The following is a 12,947-nucleotide window of genomic DNA, read 5'->3' on the forward strand; positions in this document are numbered from 1 at the left end:
GTTCTGTAGAATAATGTGATAATTTAGGGACAAAAAATTTAGCATACCATTGTAAAGATAAATAGCATCTTACCTGTCCAGCCTATTAGAATGTAAAACATAACAGATTCTGTTGCAGAGTCATTTATGTGAACTTTCAGAAAACTTTTTGGCAGAATTCCTCACAAGGCATTTGAAGAAAATAAATCACTGAGAAAGAGGACAAACTATATTAGTTTAAAATTTCTCCTAAGACAATTAAAAGATATAAATGATCAGTTAACATTGTGGAAAAATGCACTTCTGGTGCATATCCAGGTAAAACTGCTAGTGTAATCTTGCAGTAGAGGTGGAGATAGGGGAATTACTACAGAGATGATTTAACCAAAAATTATGATCTATTAAAAAAACCCCAACCAAACCCACAAAAAAACACCAAACAGACAAAAAACCAATCCACCCCTCCATCTCCCACCCCCCCCACCCCCCGCAAAAAAAACCCAAAACAAACACACCCTATTGATTAGAAAGTTACAGGAGAGAGTAAAACGATTTTTTGGACACACTGAAAAACTCTCTGATTTAGATGAGGTTTTTTCTTCTCTGCATCATTCCCCTTGTACATTACAGTCCTCCCCTTTGCTCTACAGCCTTCTCTTATGCTCTGTGTCTGTCTCTGCACGGGGGTGCTGTGCCTTGTCCCCTGTTGCCATCAGTAGTCCTTTTTTCCATGCTACCCGCTCCCCTAACCAGTCACTGGTCCCCAAAAGGCGGATGCTGACACAGTGTTTCTTGCAACCACATTGTTTCCCTAAGCGTACTGTCATGCACACTGAGATCAACAATTGGAGTTGCTTGGGAGCACTAGTAAGAGAGAAAACTTCTTGCTGTAAACCTTTTGAAGTTACAATTAGTCTTCTCTCAATAGTATTTAGTTCTTTGAGTTAATGGAACAAAAAAGCAATCTTTTATCACGAGGATTATAGTTTCCCCAATGCCAGAAAACCACTATGTGATGTATTCATGAGTAGCAGCAGAAGTTCTAGCTTATTAGTGCTATGGGTGTAGTACTACATATTTATTCCTAATTTGGGCGCTGTCTAGGAGAAGTCATCCATGGGGAAGGTCAGCCTGATGAAGAAGGCCAAAAATAAAAGCTGTGTGCCAGGGAGTCGCAGAGCTGCATGGGAGATGAGAGTTCATGTCTTCGACCCAGTCTATGCAATACAGTCTTTAGGATCAGTCTTACCTCTTCTTCCATGTTGGAATACACTGATTCTTTTTATTAGTTGGTATATTAAATCTGAGTTCTCTTTTGTTATTGGAAAATAAGGTAGAAGGAAAGCAGAACACAGGTGGTTAAATTCTGAATCCCCCTAAATGCTGCAACTGAATAAGAGTAAACAAGAATTACGATTTGTCTGGAGCAGTGGACCACTACTAGAAGAAACCACACATGGAGGTCTAGAAACTAATTTTGTTACCCTTGCTGCCAGTTTTGTTTTATCATTTAGGAAGGAAGAAACCATCAGTGAGGGCTCAGTGAACTGGTACGTGAGCAAGATGCACCCCAGCTAGGGAAGTGCTGTTAGGGAACACTGGGGAGCGTTCTGCTAAGTCTGACTGCATTTGCTGTGTGTGTAGTCCGTGGCAGCTCCTGAAAAAAGAAGCAGCGTTTGCCAATATGAACCTGGTTCCACAAGAAGAAATGCATTGTAGAAGGAGAGGGATGATTTTTGTGAACAACAATGACAGGATGAGTAGCAAGTGTTTATTTAGATGGCTTTTTTTAGTATTCAGTAAATGGTAAGTGGTTGGCTGTGGGCTTCTAGAAATGACTTTACTATTACTGTATGGAAAAATATCTTTAGTCTAATAGACAACAGTCCGTATGCATTTTTCTTATTTTTCGTGACAGGCGAACGTAACGGTAGGTTTGAGACATTCTCCTTTCAACATGCAGAACCAGAATCCCATAGCAGTTTTGCTGCCATGACCAATGTCAGTGCGATGTCTAGGCCCACTCACAGCACTTCATCACAGGTAAACCAAAAGTGTATCACTGTCTTAACTGAAATATCAACAGAGAGTTGTGCAAATCAATATTCCAAAAACACATGCCTTTTACATCTAATTTAGTGTTAAATTACAGTACAGAGCATTTTTACAGTGAATTACGTGGATTACATTAAGTAATTTATTCCAGATTGAGTATGTGGTGTTCCTAAAACAGATACTTGCGTGTAAAAGAATTTTGTAGATCATATAACTGGAGTGTAAATTTAGTTTATTGGCATTGGGCCTTTCATTTTGGGGTTTTTTTTCCAAGTTGCATTAAAAATACTGTGATTTATGTTCTGAATTTTACAGAAGGGCTCTTATGACTCTTTTTTTCTTGGTGCAGCTACATAAAATGGCCTCATGGTGCAAATACAGTCACAGAACTTGTTAACTCTAAGGTTCACTATTTAAAACCTTTTGTGTAGAACTACAGGCATAGTCTCAGGTATATAAATTTGCTGAGGAGCAGCAGAGCTCTGGTTCAGTTAAGTCCCTGCAGAAACACACTTTGTTTTATTCGAATTCATTGAGAATTTCATAATAATATTTAGATTTCAGTCCCACGGTTCTGCTGAGCCTAGTGGTATACTGGTGCTCTGTAAGTCATCATGATTCAGTCTGGTGATGACTCCTGGAGAACTGAGTTTAAATCTGTGTCTCCTATGCAGTTTTGACAATGCACACTCCTCCTTTTTTCCCTTGCTTGAGCAGACCATCATCAAAGAACACCTAAATGAGCGTTTTAGAATAGCCTGTTTCCATTGACGTTTGGCTAAAAATTGAGATGTTGTAATATGGAATGTATCATGATTTAAAACTAAACTTTCTCATGTAATCGAGTAACTTAAGGTTTTGACCCATGTAGGTTCCATGCACTAGTGGGCAAAGAACGCCACCAGGAATCCTACTATGATCACAGCAAAGAATTCAGTTTCTGTCTTTTGCATGTCTTTCAGAAAACCACTTCCCTTGTAGGCTGTTCTTTGCTGCTAAATGTAGCTTCATTCTTTTGGAATTCTTAATTGTATCATGCTGAAGAACCACTTGGGTTATGCATCAGTAGATATAGTATAGAAGGTTGTCTTTGTAGACTGAACATTATGGAAAAGGCAGCATTAACTTCAAAGTTCTTACAAGTATTCACCATTAATTGTAACTGAAATCAAGGAAGGGAGACTCCCACTGATTTCAGTAAGCGTTACGCCAGCAAGAAGTAAATCTCAGAGATGAGATAATTTAAAGATTTGTTGAGATTCCATTGGGGAGAGGGAGTCAGAAGTCATTAAACCACTAGAAAATGTGTTCAAGTTACAAACTTTCTTCTTGTGCAGTTTTAATGTTTCTTAGCTAACATGTAGTTCCTATGATTTGAGCTGATGAATTTCCTCTTGTATTGATTACATTATACAGCATAACTCCAGGAGGAGGTTGAGAAGTGAGAGCTCCTATGATATAGACAACATTGTTATCCCAATGTCACTGGTGGCACCATCGAAGTTGGAGAAACTACAGTACAAAGAAATCCTTACCCCAAGGTTTGTTTGTGAACTCCTTAGTTGCAAAGAAGATACCAAAATGAACATGAGAACGTTAACTAAGAATATTATTAACATGTAATTAGATAATTTTACGTTAAGGTGATCTTTTCATGCGCTCGGGGTTTTTTCTGTGCACTTCAATTTGTGTGACTGGACTGGTGGGAAGACTGGACAGCTGATAGCACATGGGAAATAGTGTGATACACACAGCGAGGTGGTAGATGCACAGACTGGCTAAAAATAGAAGTGGGTTTATATCATCTTAACTGTAGTGATATTCATGGCCTTAAATGTGCCATAAGGCTGACATGCTCCAAATGGTTGTTTAGAGGTTGCTGTCTTTTTTTTTTGTAGGTTATGGTTCATAAGAAAATAGTTAACTATTTTCAGTGAATTAAACAGAAATGGTTTTAGCATATATTTTAAAAATTTATCCATTCTGATACAGCAGAATAAGCTTAATTTTTTCCATACAGTGTAAACCTATAATCCATGATTACAGACACATCTCTTTTTTTAGAAGAAGAACGTCTTTAGATTGCTAAAACAGGGTAACTGATCTCCTGTGCTGTAATTCAGTTGCTTACTAGCAAATTGCCTGAAATGGCCAAATGCAATTGTTCCATATTTTAAATCTCTAATTTTTTTTTGTTTTTGTATTTTCTCTAAAGCTAAAAATATTATTAAGACTCTGTTGGATAGCTTAAAGACTGTGTTAGGAAAAGGAAAGGTTAGATACTGGGTTGGGAAAGGAAAATCTAAATTTTGGGCACCTATTATCAGCACCTTAAATTTGAAATTATTTTATTTGAAAGAAATTTTTAAGCACATGCAGCGCTGAAGAAGGAGTAACTACCAATGTAGTGTAGAAACAGAAGAGTCATCTCTACTGCTGAAATAATGAAACAGCATTTAGGTAAATTAATTTGACTTTTCTTGTCTCATTTCTAGCTGGAGAGTTGTTGAATTTCAACCTTTAGAAAGATCTCATACAGATGAAGAAGAGGTAGGCTGTATTTTAATTAAACCACCAGTTTTTAATTAAACTTGTTATAATATATAATACATAATTGGGATAATCGGTATGTATCCAAAGTCACTGACTTTGTTCAAATGCTGGTAAGTTTCAAATTTCAAAAATAAAGTATTAAGTAGCAGATTGTGAAAATGTGTCTTATCCCAACCTACTCGACCTGATGGTGGATGACAGAAGTGTGAGTGTCGCCATTAATAATTGTTGTCGCTTGTTCCTTTGGCTGTTCTGTCCCTTGCTGTTGGCACAGTCAGCACTCCCAAAGGGTCCTTCTGGTCAGGCCCCCTGCTCCTGGGCATTGTGATTCTGGGTCTCCCACTGCGACTGTTTCTTTGGGGCTGCCTGTGCTATAACGTCTTTCCTCTGTCATCCTCTTCTTTCATGGCCAGTTCCCATGGCCTGTTGCTCTTCAGGAGGTAATTTGGCATTTTGCCTGTGGGCCTAGCAGGTTTTCTCAGTTTTCCTCTCGGTGTTCATTTTCCTGCAACCCTCCTGTTGGGACCAAACTTTTCTTCTTTCTGCTTTGTCAGGAACAACGTAACCTTCAGCATCTCCTGCTTGCCTCTTGAGCTAAGTTTGAACATCGTGTGCTACTGTTGGTTCCTCCAGACATAAGCAGCTACCTTTTTCTTCCAGGGAACGTCTGTGAACTTTGCAGCTGGGGGTCCCTTTCTCCCCTAATCAGGGGTTTAAGGCATTTCCTAATCCCAGTGTGAATGTACCAGCAGGTCTGGTCTCTAGGCTGGTCTTCTGTCCTTCCAATCTTTTTGTGGTTCCTTTTCTAGAAACCTGCAAGTTTTGGTGTCCTTTGGACATCTCTAATCTCCCTCCAGTCTCTGCTACAGGCCACTGTCAACTCTTGTAACTGTAGGACTTGTATTTGTACCTTCATCTACAATATCTGTTCTTGAGCTCCTTTTTCAGAGAATTTCTAGAACCAGGGCTTAGGTGCCTTAGTAGTAGAAAAAGATTGCATTTGGGTAGCAGTACAGAAGGTTATGCTAAACACAGTAAACAAATCATTATGCCACTCCCTTGGGCTAAAAAATACACTCTCCCCAAAGGCGCTAGCTTCCACAGAGTTTTGCTAGGTCTGTAGCTGCCTGCTCCATGGAAATGAACCTTTTCTTTTGGAGAGCATCATGGTCTCAGCTCCCTACCTGGTGTAGTTGCAATCATTTGGCACCGTACTCTTGGGTCAGAAGGAAGAGAAAAACTTACTCTGTCCCTGCCTTTTCTCATGCACTTAAGAAATTCTTGTGAAAACTGGTGGTCAGATTTATGTCACCTCCACCACCTTTTGGTTTGGTACCAACTCTGCTAGTAGGAAACATGCCTGATCTTCTTTACTAGTGAGAAGGTCAAATTACATACCCAGGAGAACTCTCCTGCAAGGATATTTAATTAAACCATTTGGAGAATAACTAATAAGGCAGCAAGGGCACACTGTCCCTTGAGAATCTACTGTTCATTGCCTTCCATCCTGGTATCTGTGGGGGGAAAAAAAGAATTTCAACAGTGATTTGCCTTCAGGGCTTCAAGGGACTTGCTTGGAAGACTCAGTGGATTTCTTGTTTAGATTTCAGATCCCATACAGATGACTTGTCTCACGTACTTTTAGCGTATTTTGCTGAAGGGACTTCAAGGTGTCTCTCTGTGAAGCTCATAGGCTAATTGCTTGTTCAGTAGCCCTCCCAGTACATTTGTGTTTGGCATGACTAGTTGATCCTGTATGATTCATCCTTTGGGCAGGAAATGACTTGAGTTAACAATAAAGCAGCTTTGCCTCCTGCTGTGGTCCACTGCTTCTGTATTGTCTGTCAGCTGCTGGGTAGAAGAAGAGAGGAGAAATGTCAGACAACAGAAAAATGCTAAAGATCTTGTTTGTGTAAATCATCTTTTGCCAAATTTTCCCCCTTTCTTTTAGGATCGTGTTAATTGGTTTGGATTTTTTCAGAGTACTGAGAAAAGGTGGTTATCTGATCATAATTCTTTCACTTCCTTGCTTTAGGTTTTAGACTGAGTTAGGTTTGTTACCAAGTAAGCTTGAAAAAAGACATGAGAAAACAGCAGCGTTACCTTTTTGCATTTTGTGCACTCACTCTCTGGCACTCTTGAAATTATCCGTGGTACTGAAATCAAAGCAAGCTTCAGTAGATCATTCGTGAAGGACAAGAGAAGGCAAAATGTACTTCCTGCTTTTATATAAAAGTAAGCTTTTTCTTTGCTTTCCACTGCATAGTAGCCTGTGGTGGTATAATGGTTTCTTTTCTGCCTATCTTCTGCATGGCTAATTTAAAAACTTCTGGAGTTGTCCTTGTGCCAACCAGCAGTTAGGGGTTTCTTCCACTCGACACCTCCTTCCCCCTTCATTTAAAGGCTTTGAATGCAACAACCTGTATCCATGAAATAGACTTGCACCCAAAGTTTCCAGAAGTTACAAAAAAATGTGGGATCCCAAATTTGTCGTGTTCTACAGGAGCCACACTTCCAAGGATGGGAACTCAGCACTTTCTGAAAATCAGGCCTATTTATTTGAACACAAAAAGCTTACCTTTTTTGGGTGCCTAATTTTTGTTTCTGGAAATTTTGCCTTACAAGGACAAACATAACAGTTGGGCAATGCAAAAGTTAATCTACTGTCTATGTCTGCTCTATTACTTGCTCTAAAAATACTTAGTTTTTGGAAATAGAGCATTTCAGTTTCCTGGTTTGCATGTATGAATTTGCAGTCTGTTATTGCTTTAAGGCATAGGAGGGTGTGGCACAGGTTTTCCTGTTTTATTTTGGTTTTAATTTGTTTTGTCCAGGTTAAGGTTTCTGGCAAGGCACAGTTGTAAAGTAATGTTCAAGTTTATTTTGTAGTTGTTTTAGTAATGACAAATACTTTGGAATAATTCTGTGTGTAATTAGTTTTGCATAAGTGTTTTCAAGGCTTATGACTCAGTCTTTCCTGTGAAGCCAAAGACTGAAACACAGACTTTGTTGTTTGGAGAACCTTTCAGAAATGCTCCTGGTGCTATTCAACATTAATGCATAGTGTCTTGTAGCTTAACTAGATGTGATGCAGGGGGATCCAAACCTTAGTTTCCTTTAAGTCTTTTTCTTTGAGTGAAATCATTAGACATGCCTCACAAACAGGCCTTCCTAATAGTTTTTTTTTTTCTCAACATCACTGCCAGATCCATCCACCAAGGAATGACAGTTCTTTTGTCTTTTTTCAAACTAACTTTAGTGGGGAAAAAAAAAATCAAATTTCTCCAGTTACAGCAACTTTAAATTAACCTACAATTGGTGGAGGAAAATATAAAGCATTACAAAACTGGGGAGGGGCAGAGGCTGTATTGAACCAAGTAGAGACCTTTTACTCTGATGTAATGTAATTTTATCCATAGAACAAAGAATAATTTTTAAATAAGGAAATTTATTACTTGCTAGTCTTCAATGGCATAGGATAAAACTCATTTTAAATAAACAAGTAGTTAAGTCTGCTGTCACCAGCTATAGAAAAGGAACAGTAAGGCTTATTTCTGTATTTTTCAAAACTCTTCGCTTGGAGAGGAAAGTGGACTTTGATTTTTGAAAGGAAGCTTGTTAAAAATGAAGTTTCTTCCCAGCATGAAAAGTTTTGGCAATTTGCTAAGAAAACTATTTTCAAAGTCTAAGTTTTTCTTTCAGAATTATCTTTTGTTTCCACTTCAAAGGAAATCTGAGCACACGGAAAAATCCTTACTTTTCCCTGAGGGAATAGCACTTTTGTAGTTCATAAAATTCTCACTTTCACATTATACCTCATTGACCTTGGAAAGACGGAATCTGAACTGAGATGCAGCCCCATACTGATGCCATCCAAGTGACAGAGCTGGTGAATTTCTGAGAGGAGGAAACTGATTAGTTAATTTGCGTGAAAGGAAACCAGCAGCTAACAAAGTGGTTTGTGTTTAACGTAAATAAATAAAAGCAATGAGGAGTCTTCAAAAAGCAGTCATGAGATGGGCAAACAAAGCAGGCCTGTTTGTCTGAAGGTTCCTGTTGAGTACTGGGCTGAGGAGGAACCGGGCAGATAGTTTTAGCAAGCAGGTCCTGTGGCCAATTCAGATCGCACTGAAGCCTTTGGGACCCTTTTCGTTGGCCCCATTAAATTTCGCTGTGGTGCTGTAGTTCATGACCGGCCACCTAGGCTGGAAATGTGCTCTCTGGCAAGCTAAGTGCCACTAACAGTTTACAGCAGCATAAATGCATTGTAATACTTTGCGTTTGTACCCATAATGGTCATGAACTACCTCAGTGCTGCAAGACTTGATACAAAGAATGCCTTCTGCAGAAAACCTCAGGGACGTTAGTTGTCTGGAGTACTTCCAGGTGACATTGTATGGTGCTATCTGGCACTGCAGTGAGGACTCTGCATTTGGTTCTGTATTTTATCAGACTCAGTCGGAAGATAAATGGTGTTACTTGTATACACTGCTGAGGATTTTGCTTTATAGAAAAAATTCATTTTGTTTTCCATGACCCCCAATTATTGGTATAATTCTTGTCCAGGACTGATCTGGCAGTGCAGCTCCACAGCTGCTATGACCAGGAATTGTTCTTTCCTAGAATTTCTCTGTTTTTCAGTTGGGAGTGGCTGGCATAAAAGCCAGCTGCAGCATTTGTATGCTCTTGCCAGCCTTAGCTTTTTAGCTGAACTTTGAAGAGGCTGAATGGAGCACTTTGAACTAACTCTGAGCTGTGCTGGAGGGGTCTAGCCAAGAGCTTGCCTTGCCATTTGGGGAGTGAGGGGGCAGGGCAGCAAACAGCTGTGTCTAAGGAGCAAACTTCCTGGTGTGCTGCCAATGGAAAAATGAAGATGGTTCTTTCAAAGTAAAGGTCAGATGCAATAGCTACATCTGGGGAGTTCTACCAAAAAAGCTGGCTCTTGTTTGACTACAAGCAGTTGAGGTACTCACATTAGGGCCGTTTAAAGCTGTACTGGGGTTGTGCAAGTCATTTGCTAAGAAATAGTCTCTTCAATGCAGAACTATTTTCTGCTTGGTTTCGTAGCAGGAATGCAGCACCTCAGGTTTGCCGAGTTCCTCTCAATGTAGAGCTATCAAAGTTGGTGATCTCAGACCTATTTCTCCGTGCTTAAAGAGCACCTGGCAAATCCTGCTGCCTCCCAGCCTCCTCCTAAACCAGTCTCTGGAAACTCCTGGAATTTTTGCTTGTCTTTATTATGTGCTTTAATACTGCCTTGATTTGCAAATGAATACTTGTCCTCTTAATTTTCTGCCTCTCACCATAGAGAAAAATGTGTTCATTGCATGGGGGGTATAATTTCTGTATCCATTCAGATCAACCACACATGCAAAGAAATAAAGCGAAAGTGACAGCATCCCATATACTAGAGCTCTAGTGAGACTATAAGCTGAATGCGTGTATTTTAATGTGCCCTTATATTGCAACCATGCTTTGTGTTGCTGCCTCTTGTTTGCTGAACAGACCTTTGCAGAATTATATGTAATATTAGCTGCCTTTGTTTCTAGCAATGTTCATAATTATGGCAGCAGCTATCCCTTATTTTGTTACAGATAGAAGATCTGTCAGATGAAGTTTTTTCCTTACGTCATACAAAGTATGAAGAAAGAGAGCGAGCAAGGTGGTCGCTGTGGGAGCAGAGCCGCTGGCCCAGAAGGAATAGCAGGCAGGTGTATTGACTTTGATAAGAGCACTTCTATTGAACCACTGGTGTTGGTTGTTGGTGCAGCAGTTTCAGAAATGCTGTCACAGAGGAATTTGAAAATGAGGGCACTCTTCATTAATTAACTCATCAGGGACCAGTACCAGGTATGTTTGGTTTTGTGGCTGGAAAGGGAAGGCAGTTCTGAAGCACACATGCTTACAGATATTTGGCATGTTAGTGACCTGGTATTAGTGAATAAAAATCTTACTCCCATACTGAACACATAGCTGGGCTAGTTTGTGCCACTTCCAGTTATTATGACTTTAGCCACCAAGTGTAACTTCACTCACCTTAGATCAAAGTCCGCTGTATTCAGAGGTGTGTTACTGAAGGGTCCTGGGCTGTGCCAGGGGCCTTACACTTTAAAAAGTCATTGTGTGAAAAAGGTTAATTCTCACAGACTTGCTGGCCAGTGCAAAACTCATGAGAATTAAATATAACCCCTAAAAGTCTTGCAAAAAGCAGTGCATCTGCAATTTGGCTCTGGGAAAGGGATCCCCATAAATTGCTTCAGAATCTGCCAGGAAAAGAAGCATCCTATAAATGCAGGGATAACTTTTTCTGCTATTTATCATATGCTTGTGTCTACTCTTGGCTGAAAGTGAACCATGACACTATGAATAACTATGCAGAGTTATAACTATTTTTTTAATGCAGGATAAAATTAGAGCTAAACCATATTAAGGTATTCTATTTTAAGCAATTTTGAACATAAAAAAAAGCTTTAGAAAGTGTACAGAAAAATACAAGTTCTATACATACCCTTAATTTTGAAACTATGAACCCCTTGGTGAAATCTTTGTGCTATTTGAATTCGGAAGAAGAAATGCCATTGATATGAGCAAGGCCAGACTTCCACCTGGCATTTAAGATGTATGCCAGTATTTTACATTTAGTTCAAATGTGCATTAAAGGCGAGATCAAAATTTTTAATCTTACTGAATTTTGACTGCTTTGGAAATGAGTCCAGAGCAGAGGTGGGAACGGGGAGCCCAAGGACCTCCTGTTTCTTCTCAGGTTACATTGGCACAGTCTGCTGACAGTGCAGTTTGGACTCCGCAGGCTCCTGCAAATGATGCCATGTTCTCCTACGTGGGAACAGCCCATGGCTCGCTGACTTCTCTTGTCCAAAATATCAGTTCTGATGAGGGTGTGGAGGAAGGTGCAGGAGTGGGACCAGCCACCAGCTGTCCTGCAGCCGGACTGGGCCTGTACCAGACCTGTTTTATCTGGTTAGCCCCTCCACGTAGCACGCTTTGCTCTGGCTTGTGACAACGAGGTTGTTAAGAACCATGTGTTTTCATCTTGTGTCTCTTGATTTAAATAAGTAAAATGTAGGTAGCATGTATGGAGAAACAGAGCACTGCAAAGAAAATCTACACTGTTCTGGTGATGTGAAAGGGCAGGGAGTAGCTCTTAAGACTCTCACCTCTTATCCTGCATTAGATCTTACAGCAAAAATGCTGACGGACGACACAGCCAAGATTCGGTGCAGAAAGACCACCACAGCAGCTCCTGTACCCCACTGCATTGTGCTGCTGAACCTGTTCCTGACTTGACGTCGGAAGCACACAGCTCTGTTGGTTCAGGGATTGCACAACTCTGCAGGGAGAGCCAGGAAGCGAAGGTGGGTGCTTCCAGTAGCTTCTGGGTCTGGTCAAGTCTTCAGTGACCACTGTCTCTAACCTAAAACAAAGAACCTGAACATATCCTCCTGTCTCACTGATCAGAATCTCAGGCTGTCCCCCTAGTTTATGTAGACTGAACATAGTGCTCCTGTTTAGAACTATATTGGTGTGCTTTATGAATTAAGCCCAAGATTTGTCAACAGGTAAAAATTTCATTGCTTAGTACACACAGCATGTGTTTTTGAGGAAAGTACAGCAGGCCTGGGTTCAGGAATGCTAGATCTTATTTCAGGGATGTTGGCCAGGGTTCTAGACAGGCCTCATGCTTATGTGGTCAGGTATCCTGATGGTCTGGCACCATGGAAAAGAGCTTCCCCCTTCGTGCACTATGCTTGTTCAATTGTAGCTCTGTTACTAGTTCAAAACTCTATGAAGCTAGCTTACATTGACAGCCGGTGCCTAGCAGTGTTGTATTCTTTATTTGAAGAGCCCTGCAAACATTGTAAAGACAGACACTCATTTGTTACTTGATAGCAGATTGTTCTGCACATAGCTAATCAGTTTAGACTCCACTGAAATCCCTTTTTCCCCCTTTTCTCTTTTTCCACCCTCACTTCTACCCTTCTGATTCCTTTCAGTCTGGGCTGTGGGAACTTCGAGTTTTTCCACTAAAAGATGAAGAGGTAGAAGCTTTACTGTGCCAAGATCAAATAACGAATCAGACTGAAATGTCAAGTGCAGCTTTCTGCAGCGACTCTCTCTGTACTTCATGTACACCCATTGGTTTGCCAGACAATGGCCAGCCACCAAGAAAACAATCTACTGAAGAGCCAGAAGACTGCGAAAACGTTTGCCTGGGAATCAACAATACAAGAAAACAAAGGTGACAGGGAATAATGTGGTTCATTAAGAAAGCCAATTAAGGTGGAGAAAAGTGTAAGGTAAAATCTCTCTTGTTCACACAGCATATGACAGCACAATTCAAA

The 12,947-nt window shown here is 40.2% G+C and overlaps 1 protein-coding gene across 1 annotated transcript in view; it reads left to right on the plus strand.

Annotated features, from left to right (window-relative positions):
* KANSL1L (KAT8 regulatory NSL complex subunit 1 like) overlaps window positions 1–12,947 on the plus strand; it is a 66,820-nt gene that overhangs the window by 52,779 nt on the left and 1,094 nt on the right. Inside the window, 6 exon segments of the mRNA XM_049812529.1 lie at window positions 1,898–2,022; window positions 3,451–3,575; window positions 4,530–4,584; window positions 10,182–10,294; window positions 11,780–11,960; window positions 12,600–12,902. Of these exon segments, the coding sequence (XP_049668486.1) occupies window positions 1,898–2,022; window positions 3,451–3,575; window positions 4,530–4,584; window positions 10,182–10,294; window positions 11,780–11,960; window positions 12,600–12,848 (848 nt within the window). The 3' untranslated portion in view covers window positions 12,849–12,902.

This window comes from Accipiter gentilis, chromosome 1 (genome assembly GCF_929443795.1).
Source record: "Accipiter gentilis chromosome 1, bAccGen1.1, whole genome shotgun sequence".
NCBI classification, from domain to species: domain Eukaryota; kingdom Metazoa; phylum Chordata; class Aves; order Accipitriformes; family Accipitridae; genus Astur; species Astur gentilis.